The sequence below is a fragment of the Grampus griseus genome (assembly GCF_964374135.1).
Source record: "Grampus griseus genome assembly, chromosome: 9".
Classification (NCBI taxonomy): Eukaryota; Metazoa; Chordata; class Mammalia; order Artiodactyla; family Delphinidae; genus Grampus; species Grampus griseus.
Window position 1 is genome coordinate 43,729,432 of NC_139003.1, and position 16,882 is coordinate 43,746,313.

At 39.7% G+C, this 16,882-nt stretch overlaps 1 protein-coding gene across 1 annotated transcript in view; it reads right to left on the reverse strand.

Moving 5' to 3' along the window:
• BBS9 (Bardet-Biedl syndrome 9) overlaps window positions 1–15,301 on the reverse strand; it is a 441,327-nt gene extending 426,026 nt beyond the window's left edge. Inside the window, exons 1-3 of the mRNA XM_082662198.1 lie at window positions 14,859–15,301; window positions 9,764–9,886; window positions 2,554–2,704 (exon numbers count right to left, since the gene is read on the reverse strand). Coding sequence (XP_082518324.1) covers window positions 2,554–2,704; window positions 9,764–9,875 — 263 coding nt within the window. The 5' untranslated portion in view covers window positions 9,876–9,886; window positions 14,859–15,301. The remainder of the gene's footprint in view (window positions 1–2,553; window positions 2,705–9,763; window positions 9,887–14,858) is intronic.
• Window positions 15,302–16,882: the final 1,581 nt, after the last annotated feature.

A 16,882-nucleotide genomic window follows, 5' to 3' on the forward strand; every position in this document is an offset into this window, starting at 1 on the left:
AACTAAGATCCCGCAAGCCACAGGGTGTGTGTGGAGGGGGAGACCCACGCTCTGGTCCTGGCTTGAGCAAGTCACTTACACTCTCTAAGCCTATTTCCCCTTTTGGAAAATAAGAGGTTTAAATTAAATGAAATAAAAATCGTGTGAAAGCACCTTGTAAAGTATAAAGCACTACAACATGGCAAAAGGCATATATCACATGGAGGTCTGAAATTATACTAAAGGTATTGAAAATATTTCAGTTTGGTCTAAATCTCCAATAGAAATAAACAGCCACTGTCACCACTACACTCCCAGCCCCTATCAAGTGGTTTCCAGAGACAAGGCACAATCTAGAAATCCCAAATTCAAAGTCTTCAAGGGTCAAGTCAGAAGATATAAGTGAATAAAGAGTGTAAATGGCTGTGATCAATTGGAGACTAGGGCCAGACTAAAGGAGGCAACGACTACTCAGCTCTGGGCTTCTGGCCAGATCTCCACATTCTTTTTCAAGAAAAGCCAGAATGCAGGGATTTTATGTGAAAATTTCTCGTTCCTAAATGTTGGCAATTCTTTTAAATTTAAAACTAATCTGAAAGCAGGCCTCAGATGTTCGACCTCTGATGCAGACTCTGTTCTAAACTGAAAGAACTATAATTGAAGTCTGAAGACCTGGATTGAGATCTTGTCTCGGCACTTTGATATTTCTGTGATCATTTAATCTTTCAGAGTGTGAGTTTCTCATTTATAAAACAAGAATTATATTAGATAATACCTGCAAAACATTGTTACAGTGAATATATACTCACCAACTCACTCTACTACCAGAAAATGAAAATATACACAACTATCACATAATCAAGACCGCCTTCAAAGATTTTTATATGTACCCTGTAATACTCAAAACAATTTTTCCATCATGTACAGGAAAAGGACATGATGTCATGGAAAGACAGTAAAGAATGGAGTCAGACAGACCTGGGCCTGAATGCTGACTGTGTAAACTAAAGCTCTGAGCTCTAGCCAGTTTCCTTATCTCTAAACGCAGATCACATCTTACAGATAAGATTAATGAGATAGTACTAGTCAATTAATACTAGTACAGTATCATTAATGTTCACCTCCTCCCTTCCAACAAGTGATCGCATGGGTGAAAGCTACACTACTGTGTAGAATGATTGTGACAGCATTCCACTTTTTTAAAAAATGAAAAGGTAAAAATGCGTTTTAGAGGGAAGAATTCTTTTGTCTCCTTACTTTATAAATCCGTCATGTTTAATATGTGCTAGGTACACAGTGGGCACCTAATCATCATCAGCTTTTAGATGGAGTAGATATTTACCAGCCATGTCAATCATAAAATCCTGATCCAGCCTGTCACAGGGCATAAAAGTCCCATCTCATGTCCTGGCCTATAGCATCCACGAAGCAGCTTCCCATCAGAATGAATCGTGTTACCAGAAGAGAGTTAATGCTCAAGAGCAGTCTTTCAGGTTTTTCTAGTAGGAGTCAGGGCCCTGAACAAGTGGAACCTGGGGCCAATAAATCACGATGTGCAACTGGAGTGAGCCAAAATCCAGAGCTCAGGGCACTCCCAGACTTAAGACAGCAAAAGGGCGCTCAAAAAGAGAAGGTACGGGAAAACAAGGCCACCTCTGTCTACATAACACTTCACAATAGATACTTTTATAAATGATTAAGAAATACAGGCTTAATTTTAAGAAAATTCATGTATGAAAATAAGATAAAATCAGCAATATCATCAGTAAATAAAAAGCAGATGTATTACACAAAATGCAAAATAATAAACGGTGTTCTAAAATAAATTAGGTTTAAAAATAACGTAATTTGAACCAAAGACTTACTTTGTGGGGTGAGCTGTCTTCCTTTAAGAAACTTAAGGACCTCTCTACCCCAAATAAGTAATTTGTTTCAAAGCTTCAAAGTTATGCACCAAATCACATAACTGCTATGATGTCTAATTTTTTTAAACAAACAGTTTGTTTAAAACTGGACAATTGGGGGCTTCCCTGGTGACGCAGTGGTTGAGAGTCCGCCTGCCAATGCAGGGGACACAGGTCCGTGCCCCGGTCCGGGAAGATCCCACATGCCGCGGAGCGGCTAGGCCCGTGAGCCATGGCTGCTGAGCCTGTGCATCCAGAGCCTGTGCTCCGCAACGGGAGAGGCCACAACAGTGAGAGGCCCACATACCGCAAAAAAAAAAAAAAAACTGGACAATTAGTGCTTTAAGTGGTGAATACTTTCTATTTCTTTGTCTGGTTATTTTTCAAAAGCTTATCTCTTTTCCTTTAAGCTTCTGACACATCAGGCATCTTAGGTCTGTTGCTATAAAAAAGTCCTAAATTATTCTATCTTAAATGTACAGGTTTCCAAATTTTAAAATGTTCAGGACCACCTGAACATGAGGACCACCTAGGTGACAATATACAGGAAATATATTTAATTCATAGATAGTCTTTTTTTTTTTTGAAGCATCCACAAAAGTGACATAGTAAGGGATTGACATACTCCAAGTATTAAGATAAAACACCAGAATTGGTGGGCTATACTTACGAAACAAACTTTCCTACTTCCACTTGCAGTATTGGATCTCGTAGATGCACTTCTAGAAGCAAATCTTCAGCTTGAGCTCCATCTGCTGTTTTTACAGGATGAGGATTAAAGATCCTTAGGTATCCCATAAAGCTACCCACAATTACTTTATCTGTAAAGAGATTTTTTTAAAGATATAGAAAGAAAAAAAATTAGCAACAAAATTTTTTTAGAAATAAAATTTCCAGTGTCTAAAAGAGAAATCTAAAAATTAAAAGAATCCAGTTTTGCTTCATATACAAAAACCAATCTGCCAATAGAATATGTAATTAAAGTGAACTTATCTTTTTTTTTTTTTTTTTTTTTTATTTCGGTGCGTGGGCCTCTCACTGTTGTGGCCTCTCCCGTTGCGGAGCACAGGCTCCGGACATGCAGGCCCAGCAGCCATGGCTCACGGGCCCAGCTGCTCCGCGGCATGTGGGATCTTCCCAGACCGGGGCACGAACCTGCGTCCCCTGCATCGGCAGGCAGACTCTCAACCACTGCGCCACCAGGGAAGCCCAAAGTGAACTTATCTTAATAACACATAGCTTTTCAAAAATAGCTTTACATCACCAATATTCAAATGTACTAACGTATTACATTTTTCTTAAGCCTTGATTTGGGGTCGTAGCCATAATTTAACACAGTCAAAGCACGCCCTTTTAACAAAGGACCATTATCAGGTTGTAAGCTGATTTCGCCATAGAGTGTCAACTCTACACCTGGTTTTGGCTGTTGAAAACACTGTATTAACTCAGTGTCAAAACACTGAGGCCTCATTAGACAGAGTGCTCTGATTTACAATTTCTAGCCTTGGGTACAAAAGGAGGAAATGGTAGGATAGGTATTATGGGTTGAACTGTGTCCCCCAAAAAGATATATGTTGAAGTCCTAGCCCCCAGTACCTGTGACTTTATTTGAAAACAGGGTCTTTGCAGATGTAATCAAGTTACGATGAGGTCACACTCAATTAGGTAAGTGATAGGACTCAATTAGTATCCTTATAAGAAGAGAAAACAGAGACAGGAGTGGGGAGAGGAGAATGCCATGTGAAGACATAGAGACAAGCAAGGAGAAGATGATCACGTGACAACGGAGGCGGAGATTGGAGTGATACATCTACAAGCCAAAGAATGCCTGGCACTATCAGAAACTGAAAGAGGCCAAAAAGGATCCTAGAGGCTTCAGAGGTAGCATAGTCCTGCCAACACCTTGATTTGGACTTCCAGTCTCCAGAACTGTGACAGAATAAATGTGTTGTTTTATGCCAGCCAATTTGTGGTACTTTGTTATGGCATTCCTAGGAAACTAATACTTTGGGTTGTTTGAAATCCCTGGATTAGTAGAATACATTGACTTCTTTTCTATCAGCTTAAAAGAAGGCGTTCTACACATTTATTGAGAGTTTATTAGGTGCCAGGCAATGGTCTAAGTAGCTTATATATACTAACTCATTAAATCCTCATAATAACCCTATGAGAGAGGTACTATCCTAGGAATTTCAATCCTGAATAGAGACACACATGTCATTAAGAATCTGGTGCTACTATTCAAAATACCCAAGACATGGAAACAACCTAAATGTCCATCAACAGATGAATGGATAAAGAAGATGTGGTACATATATATAATGGACTACTACTTAGCTGTAAAAAAGAATGGATTAATGCCATCTGCAGCAACATGGATGGACCTAGAGATTATCATACTAAGTGAAGACAAATACCATATGATATCACTGATATGTGGAATATATAATATGACACAAATGAACTTATTTACAAAACAAACAGACTTGTGGTTGCCAAGGGGGAGGAGGAATGGGGGAGGGGTGAATTGGGAGTTTAGGACTAGCAGATGCAAACTATTATATATAGAATGGATAAACAACAAGGTCCTACTCTATAGCACAGGGAACAGTATTCAATACCCTGTGATAAACCATAATGGAAAAGAATATGAAAAAGAATGTGTATATATATATATATATATACACACACATACATACATATATATACACACATATATATACATATATACATAGCTGAATCACTTTGCTGTACAGCAGAAATTAACACAACATTGTAAATCAACTATACTTCAATTAAAAAAAAGAAATGAATCTGGTGCTAGGTGATCCAATGGCAGCCTCAGAGGTCTACAAGGTCTCTGGAAACATATTGGTTCCTATCTCTGACTAAGGCTTGGCCAAATGAACTCTTCCTGCATTCAGGAAAGCTATGTCACTCTCATTCCAATCTCTCTTTTATTTGCATTTACCATAATTGTTTCCTGTCACTTTGTGGCAAAAAAATAAAATAAGATGTTAATTGATATACAGATTAGCACCAGTGAATAAACTACAGACACCAATTCCTGCAGGGATATTTGGAAATTGGTTGTCGAGCTAAGTTGGGGCACAAAGCATTAAAACTCCTGTTCATATTCTAGGTGGGTTTACGTAGCATTGTACACAGTGACAGAACAGTTAAACAAGTTAACACCTCCAAGCATCTGGAACACTGTGCCCATTGCAGGGGACACTCTAGTGAACTGAACAGCTGCTGCCAAATGAACAGGAAGGAGGAGTGCCAAACCATACACAAGATGGCTTTTTCTAAGGGCACTGGATAATTTAAAGTCAGAGAATGATAGGTTTAAATCTCAAAATTCTCATCTCAGGGTAAAGAATAAAACTCAGGGTCTTTGGGAGCCTGCAGAATTTCTTACCTCTTTTAGCAGGGGGCTTAACCCCTAAGAATCTAGTTCAGGGATTAACTCTATAGGTTTTCAATTGCAGTGACAAACGAGTTCAGAGTCTCTCCAGGTTTCTTGCATAAAAGTAAAGACATTGATCAGAAGGAATGGGACTCAACTTCAACAAAGCCCTATCCTCAGGGGTAAGAGGAAACCAGGATGGCCAAGTCCACGTGGTGACAATTTAACCCCTAGAATTAAAATGTGTATGTATGATTATTAAAATAGACAGCAGGACTATTATAGTAACCAGATCTCAGGTAACAGTCTAACTATCACAGATTACAAGCTATAATTAATTAATATGGGATCCCCAGGGATGGAACAAACAGGCAACGCATTAAGGCCCTTTATCCCAGTGATTCATTTCTTTTTATTATTGAGTAGTATTTAATTGTAACAATGTACTCTAGTGTGTTTATCAAATTAAGGCCTTTTCTGAAGTCTAAAACCAAAAGTAATCCAGGTCTATGGAAAAGAGGACTAACTCAAGCCACCATATTAGACAGTCATGGCATAGCACTGATCCCCATACTTAAGTCAATTTATAGACTGAGTCACTTGAACAAAGACAAGGTTATGTATAGACTGCTGTAACACCACCCATGCCTAATATGAAGTTTCCTCAGATTCTTCCCTATTGGACCAGTAGTCATTTATCCAAGTGTACTGAGGAAAAGTATATACCCAACCTTTATGAGAACACTTGAATATTGGCTCTAAATTACTGCTAATTCTGGAAGCCCAAGAAGATACTGTTGTTGCCAATTATGGAGACCCCATGATAAATGAACTTCCTAACCTATGATTTCTCACCCAGCATCTGAGAGCTTAAAGGAAATGTATTTCCATAGAAAACGGTAGAGTATCTACTTGGTTCTCTAACATGCAGAGTGAGGGATATTATATTGAAAGGACTATATGGAAGCCAATGGAACTCCATCTCTCCAACAGGGAGAAAATCAAAATCAATACCACTCCTAAGCCTGATTTGGGGTGGTTTCCAAAATTTAATTCCAAAACACTTAACTTTGTAATATGTGATCATTCCTATCAAAGTCCTGTTTAATAACCAGATTTGCTGATATCAAAGTCTAATTAATGGGTCTTATAGAGTTGATCAGTATAACTTAAATGGTAACTCTGAATTCTTCTGTCATTCCACAAATTATTTTTTCTTGGAGCCAACTAATACATCCCATCTGCTTGAGTACAGTTCTAAAGCTTAGTAATGCATTTTCTCCTTTCCAATGCACAGAGACCAACAGAAATGATTGGCTTTCACCTGACAGGAGCAGGAGTATACCTTTACATGTACGCCCACAATCCAATCTGCAGGAACCAGGACTACCTCACCATCTCATAAAGGCTGAATGGGGCTGAAAGAAATATGAGTGAAACCCAGGGATCCCCATGGGCCCTTCCTGTACTGTCTGGATCAGTAGTAAATGGAATTACTATAATCCTCTTTAGGCAAGCATCAGTATTCTAGATCCCCCAGGAATGAAGAGGCCTAGACCATAGCCAGGTGACCAGTTGCAAAACAAAAGGATGTAGCTCCCAACATGACTTCTTCAAGTTGCCATACAATTTTTCCTGCTCCTTCATCTTAACTTTTGAGTTTTTCATTCTCTTCTTCTTTTCCTCAACTATTATACATTAGGTTGTGAACACAGATTGCATGTACCAATTATTCTAGAGGAAGCAGAATATTGGAACATGATCATGACCGAATGACAAACGAAAGGTGTAACACCCAGAGATCCTAGATTTGAAGAGCCAGAGCTCCCTGAAGGAGCCTCTGAAGCAGCAGGTGCATGCACTTATCTCCCGTGGCAGATGGGTAAGAATATGTGTATGTTCAGTTGTACAAGGGAGAGTTGCCCCATGTAAGGTATAAATGCTGAGAAGCTAAAAGATAAATATAAGAACTATTTTTTAGTCTGCCTTATATAATGTGTTTTTAACTCCAATTCTTGTAATAAACACTCCCTCCAGGTTATATGTTAGCATGTAATCTAAGCTGAACCATTCACATTCTTTCAAGATTAATGAGGAATCCTTCTTCTATGAACCAAGTAAGCTTCACCTAAAGCAATTTCAAGATGCCTAATACTATCCTTTCGCTCTCGGATCACTTCAGAGAAAGGAGGGATCAACTGGCATTATTGTCTCAACTTCCCAAACTGACCTGCAAACTTCTCTTCATCTATGTCCATTCTTACCTTCTTACCTTCTATCACAGTGAAAAAAATTCTCAAACCTGTTTAAAGTTAACCCTTCCATCTGCGTACTTGATCCCACCTCCAACTGTCTTCTCTGGATCCCTGCTTTATCAATTATATCCTCTATGCTACACACTGAATTTTTCCCATTTCTTTTTACCCTACACTGTCCCCAGTCATCATTCTCCCTTCTTCCCTTCACAGCTCTTCCTTTAAAGGGCCATAAACACTCAGTTTTCCCCACCTCTAACTCCTTCACTCTCTGCAAATCTAGATTTTGTTACCATTGTGTCCATTCATCCACCCTCACCAAGGATACTAACAAACCACTGGCTGCAAAACAATATGGAAATTTAAAAATCAGTCTTCACGTCACTAAATCTTGCCTCCCAGGTATCAGCCCAACTGGTTCTCCTGCCTCTCTGCCTGCCCTTCTCAGAATCTATTACTGACTACCTGTCCCAAAGCTCCTCCCTTAATACTCATATTCTCCAGGTTATGGTCCTAAGGTTCCTTCCCTCTTGTTCCATCTTCTCTCTCAGTGTATTTGCACCCCTTCCCAGGGCTTCAAATACAACCAGCGTACTGCTCACTCCCAAATCTCTACCTCGATTCTGCCTACCAGACACTTCTGTTTCAAACAGAGCATGTCCGAAGCTGCTCTCACTAAACTTGCACTCCATAAGATCAACAGTAATAATTCTTAAACTTTAGTGTGCCACCATTCAACTTTGCAGCTTGTCAAAATGCAGATACCTAAGCCCCCATCCAATCCATCTACCCCCCGGAGAATATGATCTTAGAAGATCTTGTACATCTGGGATAGAAAATCTTCATATATAATAATCACCCCATGATGTAGGTGGTCTAGGCTTTGAGAAATAATGATCAGTGTTTTTTTTCTATGTGGAACACACACACACAGAGAATGATTTTTGTATAGCATGCTTGGGAAAACAGAGGAAGCTGCTCACAGCTGGATGTAAATAGGGGGGATGAAATATCTCAGCATATTGGTAACCCACTGGTGGCACCCCAGTGAGGAGCTCTAATAGAAATGATGAGGGAACACTATGTTATTCAGATAATCAGTAAGTATAGTTTCCAACCAAGTTGAGTTTTAAATAGTTTGGGCAGAGGTGGGTTTGAAATTGTTTCTCTCTGGCAGGTATTTTTGTGGTATGACTCTTCCGTGCTACCAAATTATAGGGGAATCATAAATTTTAACAAACAGTTGGGCAGGAGGCAGGGTTGATAATCTTTGAAGAACAGCTCAGGATACCTTATGAATAGAAGACCTTTGCCTCTCCTATCAGTAGAAGGGCAGGGCCCAGATTTTCCTTAGAAACAGTTCAGTAGGTGCTCAGAACAGTTTAGTGCCTCCCACTCTTCTTTGCCAATATAATTTTCTCCTTTCACTTTATCCCCCAAATTCTACTGTTTTCATTATAGGCAAGATAAATAGAATAAAGAAAAATATAAGGGGACAATGTTTATATACAATGAACAAAAGAAAAATTATTATAATAAGTTTTCTTTTTAAGAGGCCAGTGACTATCTGAATTACAAAAAAAAAGCTCATGACTATAAATCACTCAAACCAAATATAAATTTCAAGTAGCAATAATACAGAACTAAAATGTTTTAAAGACCACTTATATGATGATGCAAAGAGGAGCAAATAATATAAGAATAAAATAGAATATTGTTTCTAGTTTCAAAATATAAAAATGAAAGCAATGATTTAATAATTGTTTTCTACAAACAAATAGAGCTAACATAATTTCTCCATTCTGGTAAATGGCTTTCAGATTCTCTTTTTAAAGAATATATTTTTTCTTGCAGCTTCTACAAAAGAAAAATTTTCAAAATTCAAAGTATTTTACCAGCTCTACCCTACGAAACCTGATTTTGCAACAAATAAAAACAAATTAAATGATGCCTTATAATATTTTTCTGAGTCCCAGCAAATAATATGACAGAATCAACACAAACCAGAAAAACACAAACAACAAAACATAAGTAATAACTACATTTATCAGCCTGCTACTTAAATATTACTTATAAGGAAAACTACCTTAAAAACTAGGGCATAGTCATGACAGTTCACCTAAGTTCTATAAAGTACACATTAAAAAAAAGAAGTCGTTTTTATTCCACCCCTATAAAATGCTTTGCTCCAAGATGCTTGGTCATAAGTTGTTTACCTTGTCCATTTCCAGTATTGTCAACATCAGCCAAACACAAACAGCCTTGATCAAATTCTTCTTTTTCTCCCAGAACAGTAGACCACCAATCACGGGCTTTAAATAAAGACATTTTCGTTCACTCTGAAAAGAAAGCATTTATTTATAATAAAAATCCACTTCACAAAAAAAAATCCACTTCACACCATGATTTATGAATTAATTAACTTTTTTGTTGTTGTTGTTCTGAATTAATTAACTCTTAAGGCATACATAGCAAACTAAAGTTAGACAACTTTGAGAAAAAACATTGTATTAAACTCTAATTTTTTGTATTTTGTGGACATATGTGAAACCACAAATCCAAGTGAGTGGAAACATTAATCAGATATTTTGCAATGCCATCAGAAAGTCAAGCTGAGAAATTATACATTTATGTTGGGTCAGTTCTCTCTTCTGGGACATTTAGTAGACAACTGTACAAAGTAACAAACATATTCTTTGGAGGATCAAGATTCAAATTCTACCAGAATTAGTTAGCACATAATTCCTAGGCATAACATCTAATTTCCCTTCAGTTTGGTCATTAAAAAGACTGCAGCAGGGGCTTCCCTGGTGGCGCAGTGGTTGAGAGTCCGCCTGCCGATGCAGGGGACACAGGTTCGTGCCCCGGTCCGGGAAGATCCCACATGCCGCGGAGCGGCTGGGCCCGTGAGCCATGGCCGCTGAGCCTGCGCGTCCGGAGCCTGTGCTCCGCAACGGGAGAGGCCACAACAGTGAGAGGCCCGTACACAGCATAAAAAAAAAAAAAAAAAAAAAGACAAGTTTAAAGAAACAAACAATGGGGGAAAAAAAGAAAGAAAACTCCATCTTTAAACAAACAACGGGGGGAAAAAAGAAAGAAAACTCCATCTAAGGCCCTCTCTTTATGCTGAAAAGGAAAGTAGTCAGGTAAAGGCAAGGTGTTGATGAAAGTGAAGGAAAAATACATAGCAGGTAAATGAACTTATCATGAGTTTTAACATGTGGGAGAGTTTCTGAAAAACATCTGCATCAGCTGTTATTAATAATGGCACTATGTAACCATACAAATTGCCAGATGACTAAACTTCCAATCTCACAGCAAGTATTCAAAAATGTAATAAACACTCCTATTATACTTTTATTGGACTTTTTTAATTTGAGAGGGAAGTAACAGTACTTAATAAGTACCATATATTCTCATTATGTACTCGAGATACATCGGAAAATTAAAATACGCCATACCATTGGACTGCCTCAATAAAGATATGTCATTCTCTTGCAGCACAGGGCAGAATACTACCCAAATTCAATACCATTCAATGATTCACTAGGAGGACTCACAGCACTATAGTCATCATATAGTCATCATCATAGCTATGACTACTCAAAAGGATAAAAAGCATAATCAGGAAAGGGAAAAAGTGCATGTATCTGTAGTTTGAATATAAACACACATGACTGCATCAGATGAAAATAGCTATTATGTGAAAATGGCCTTAAAAACCTTTGTTACTGAACAAATTTTTTCAGCTTGCTAGAATAATGGGGGGAAAAACACTCCAATATGAAAAACTAACTCTCCAACATGGTGTGTAAATGGAACTGTCCTACATCAGGCACTAATTTCTCATGGACTTCTATCATAAAATTTAATATCTATTCCTAGTAACAAAATACCACTGGCAACATTTATTTCCTTCCTGTTTCTCCTGCTCTATCAATTTCTCCTTAGTCACCTACCACTTCATTAGCTTCTGAAAGCCCTCCTTTCCTAGATTGTTCAGCTCCTTGCTACCCAAAGTGTAGTACCTGGACCAGCAGGTCAGCATCACCCAAGAGCTTGTGAGAAATGTAGAATCTCAACCCCACCCCAAACAAGATCCCCAAGTGATTCACATGCACCTCAAAATTTGAAAAGCACTAGTTGCACAGATACCTGATAGTTTAAGTGGATGTTTTCTTATAGCAATGCTCTACTTCTCTTCCTTTTTCCTGTGACCTCTGTCACCAGTTAGTTACCTTTCCAAAGTTTGAAAAAAAGACTCACTTTTAAAATCAAGAGCTTCAACAGCTAGAAGGTACCCATCAATCAGCTGGTCTTCTCATTCTGTAGATTATAATGACTCCCCTAAATCACACAGCTAATGGCAGAAACTTGCTTCTGCATGCCCTGTCCCTACTCTAGACCCTTGTATTATTAGGCTGTCACTGCCTGCAATTTAATATCCAAAACACTGAAAAAGCATGGGTTAGTAGAGGGATTTTTTTTGGTTTCGCTTTGTTTTAGTTTTTAAAAGGTTGGGGGAGGGGTTGCTAATTTCAAACCTAGGTCCAACAAATCGCTCTTCCTCACAAGACCACAGCTGCTTCATTTCAGACCAACTTACTTTCATACCAGGGCAAAACATAAGCTAATACATAGCAGAACTGCATAAATTCCATTATGCCAAAATTCTGCATACTGGTTCCCCCATGACCCAGGTGTTAACATTTACCATGGTGGATAATAAATTATTGAATAACGTCTTACATCTTTGAAAAATTAGTGAACGATAGGAAACCAACAATTTGGGCTGATGGTCAGTAGTATGTTTCCCGGTGCCTCTCTCTCCAATTTCAAAGGCAGAAGCAGAGGAAGGCGCACTGCCCACTCCCAAGAAATTAAGAAACCACAAACGCTCATTTGTGCAATTTGTACATCATTAATTTCCTTTTCTAATAATTGATGTATTTTTAAATGACAGCGTAAGCTACAAGGCAAAAGGTTTCAAAGGGGAGTTCTTTTCCACTTTGGCTTCAAAGATGGATTTGATAGCAAGTCTGAACAATTTAAGGTTGCTGGATATCCCTGTTTATCTGAGAAAAAAAAAAAGCTTAATCCTTTGGCTTGAATAAATAAAACACACCTACAAAAAATTTCTCTTTGCACACAGCAGTTGTGTTCCTAATAAGCTTATATATAATCACTTTTATACTTGCTCTTAAATATAAGTCTTACAGACACTGGAGCACCTTGATATCTAATGGAACTCTGATGAAATCTTTTGATAATATAGATATTTCTCCCATAACCATATGCTAAGCAATTTAAGGTTTCAGAGAATTCCACTTTTCAGCGTGACATGTGAGAAGCTCCACTGGCCCACTTCCCAGTGAAACTGAAAATTATTTTTTAAAACAACCATTTCAAGTCTCCGGAAATTGTCCTAAGAGCATACAACAAATAAAGAAACATTAAAAATCTAAAACTCAGTAAGAACAGTAAGAGTCTGTAGTATTTAAACTACAACTCACTCCTCTCCATACTCCTAGCTCAGCAAGATGGAAACTGCACTCCAGAGTAGTACAGCCAAGAACCCTCTCCCCACAGCTCCCAATTAGAGAACCACCTTCCCAGGAAGGGCAGGACATCAGCATTATTTGTCCTGCTCCCAACTATCTGTTGCTGACTACAGAAGAAACTGAAAATCTAAATAAACCTATAACAAGTAAAGAGATTGAATTAGTAATCAAAAAACTATCCACACACACAGAAAAAGACTAGGCTCAAATAAAAAGAAAAAAAGAAAAGACTAGGCTCAGATGGTAAATTCTACCAAATATTTTTCTTAATTAACATCAATTGTTCACTAACCTCTCCAAAAAATAAAAGAGGAGGGATCACTTCCCAACTCATTCTATGAAGCTAGTGTACATTGATACCAAAATTAGACAAATACAAGAAAAGAAAACTACAGACCAATATCTCTTACAAATATGTATGTAAAAATCCTCAACACAACACTAGCAAAGTGAATCAAGCAATATATTAAAGGAATTATACACCATGGCCAAGTGCAATTTACCCCAGGAATACAATGTTAGTTTAACATCCAAAATTAATTAAGGAAATATACCAAAGCAATAAAATAAAAATCAAAAACCACCTAATCATGTCAACAGAGTCAGAAAAAGCATTTGACAAACTCCAAAACTCTTCCATTGTAAATACACTTGATGGAAGAAATGTTCACATATTGAGGTATGGGGAAGTCATTCTGGCTTATATATGATTTAATGTAAACTTTATGCTAACTAGAACAGCCTGTCTCACAGCCTGTCCATCATGCATTGTACATCTGCTCAAACATGCATTGTACACCTGCTTTAACCATTAAAGAAAAGAGTGCATTTAAAAATCAAAATGGAGGGACTTCCCTGGTGGCGCAGTGGTTGAGAATCCACCTGCCAATGCAGAGGACACGGGTTCGATCCCTGGGCCGGGAAGATCCCACATGCCGCGGAACAACTAAGCCCCTGCGCCACAACTACTGAGCCTGCGCTCTAGAGCCCACGTGCCACAACTGCTGAAGCCCGTGTGCCTAGAGCCTGTCCCCCACAACAAGAGAAGCCACCACAATGAGAAACCCGCGCACCGCAACGAAGAGTAGCCCCCACTCACCACAACCTAGAGAAAGCCTGTGTGCAGCAACGAAGACCCAACGCAGCCAAAAATAAATAAATAAATAAATTTATTTTTTTTAATTGGCATGTTTAGTAAAAAAAAAGTGAGATGCCAAAAAAAACAAAACAAAAAACACAATCGAACAAAAAAACTCCAGGAAACTGGAGTTGATTGCAGGAACTGATTGGGAAAGGAAGATGCTAATAATATCACCTCAGCTCATCGAAACTGCTGTGGTCTGCAAGGTAAAGGGAGAAGGATAAGCAATAATCCTATTGCAAGAAGGAATTAGGGGGTATTAGTACATGCATCCTACTTCAGTCATAGGATGGGAACTGTTTTGACCATTTGCTCACAAGACCTGTTGAAGTGTCACAGGAGGAAAATGCTTGTGCACCACGTGACATTCCTGAAAGGAATCTCTAAAAATTCTTATCACCCTTTCTCAAAAATGTTCACAGGATCACACACACACATTGTTCTGGCAGTTTCGTTTTGTTTTGTTTTGAATGCAAGCATCCTTCATAAGAAACCTATCGCCCTATATCCCCCAAATTATATGACATCAGAGAATCAATCTGACTAAAAAATAAAACACTGAAAGGGCATTCATGCACCCGATGTTTAATTCTAGACATACTTTCTTACCTGATGCCGAGTCAGGTGGGTCCTGCCCCACCTTTCTTCGAACTCTCCTTCCACCGATTTCCCTTTAAGAACGTCTGCCAGGATTCCAGGGCTGGAACGACGAGCAAGAACGGACGGTGCAGGAAAAAGCAACCCTTACTTCTCCCTCTCGTTCTCCTGATCCAACTTGTTTCACGTCCCAGGCAAAGACAGCGCCTCACCACCTGGCACCACCAGCTCCACAGAGCTGGAGCGATCCCACCAAGTAGCTCCCCTGCATCCCCTCTCTGTCACCCTCAGAGACAAGCAGGAAAAACGGCATCAATCCCGTGGCAGATATCAGGCAGGAAAGAACAGCGGTAAGACCTGCTGCTCACAAAGAGGAGGAAATGATGAAGGAGGCAGTGAGTGGGATGTAGCAGAAAAAGAACAGCAGCGGCGGAAGGGACACCTACCCACTCAAGCCTAACTCCAAGCCATCTCCGCCCTGTTGTCATAGCACTTTACAACGAACGCTACTGCGCAACTCAGCTGAGCCCCGATGCCTTCTGGGGGTTGTAGTCCTGGGTGTCAGGAGAGAGGAAGGCGGAGGATTTTTTTCTGAGTGATGTTTGGAATCAGATTTCTACTGGGCGGAGCTAGAATGAACTACTGCCCGGTCTTCATTAGCAGAGAGAGAGAGAGAATTAATTCGACTCCTCTTTTCTGTTCTTGTACAGTTCCTTGGACGCGGGTTCTGAGGAAGACCCACCTCCCGCCCCCCGGCGGGGACGCAAGCCACGCCCCTCCCACTCGTTTCTCCGTTCCCGCCGCTCGTGGGTGGGGCTTTCCTAGGAGGCGGGGCTAGGGCGGCGCGGGGCGGGGCGTCTGGGTTGGTCTCTGGGGTGGAGCATCCGAGGCCCGAGCCACCCAGCGACCTCTTCTCTTGACCCGAAGGCGCAGGAGGCCCCGTCCATGGATCAAGCGGCCATGGCGAGGGTGAGCGCGGTAGCAAGCGCCAGCGTGTGCGCCCTGGTGGCTGGGGTGCTGCTGATCCAGTACATTGTTACCTTGAAGAGGAAGGAATATGAACTGTGCGTGGAACGTGCTGTTCTATAACAACAGCGCTGGAAAAACACTACCTGATTGCTTTCCCTTGGTTTTCTTCTTGATTTTGTAGACCAACTTCTTTCTGCAATACAATTACATTTTCTTTGTTTGTAAATCACAGCTTCCAAAGACTATATCCCCCTTCTTGACTGGATTTGGATGTCTTATAAGATATCATACAGGTCATTTATTGGCCCAGGTAACTTCCATCGTTATCGAGCGCAAGTTTGTGTGCCCGACACACAGTGAGGCCAAACAAACGCAAATGTTGGAGCTTGGAGCAGAGAAAGATTTATTGCAGGGCCATGCCAGGAGAACTGTTTGCTCATGCTCAAAAAAAAAAAAAAAAAAAAACCCTGAACTCTCTGAAGGGTTTCACCAAAGCATTTTTAAAGGCAAGGTGAGGGAGGGGCGTCCCAGGGTATGTGATCAGCTACTCCACAACTCTCTGATTGGTTGATGTTGAGGTAACTGGGTGGTTAATTTAACATTATCAATCCTTAGGTGCCAGAAGGTCTGGGGGCTGGGGCTCATGATCATCAAGTAGTTAATTTCTTCCACTTGTGGTTTTTACCAAATGAAAAACTCAGGAAATATGCATGAGATACTATTATCTGGGTACTTCCAACAGGAGCTATAGCAGAGTATATGGGGGAGGGGTCTATCCTGGAAGGCCCCCACAGGGTCCTGATCTGTTACACATGAATGGCTGAATCATACATTCATGCAACGATTTTAATTGGCTTCATTCTTAGAGGAAGAGGTCATTTCCAAGTTCCAGAACATATATCAGCATAATTTCACATGTCTGTGTATAGCTTCTGTGTTTGTGTTTTCTTGAATAAATTTGAAAGAGCTCTTCACTTTGAGTTATTAACAACTGAATATTTTGGCAAGCATTTCCCTTATGCAGTTATTTTTAATTCCTCTGCAGCTTCTTCCATTATTTCAAGGCT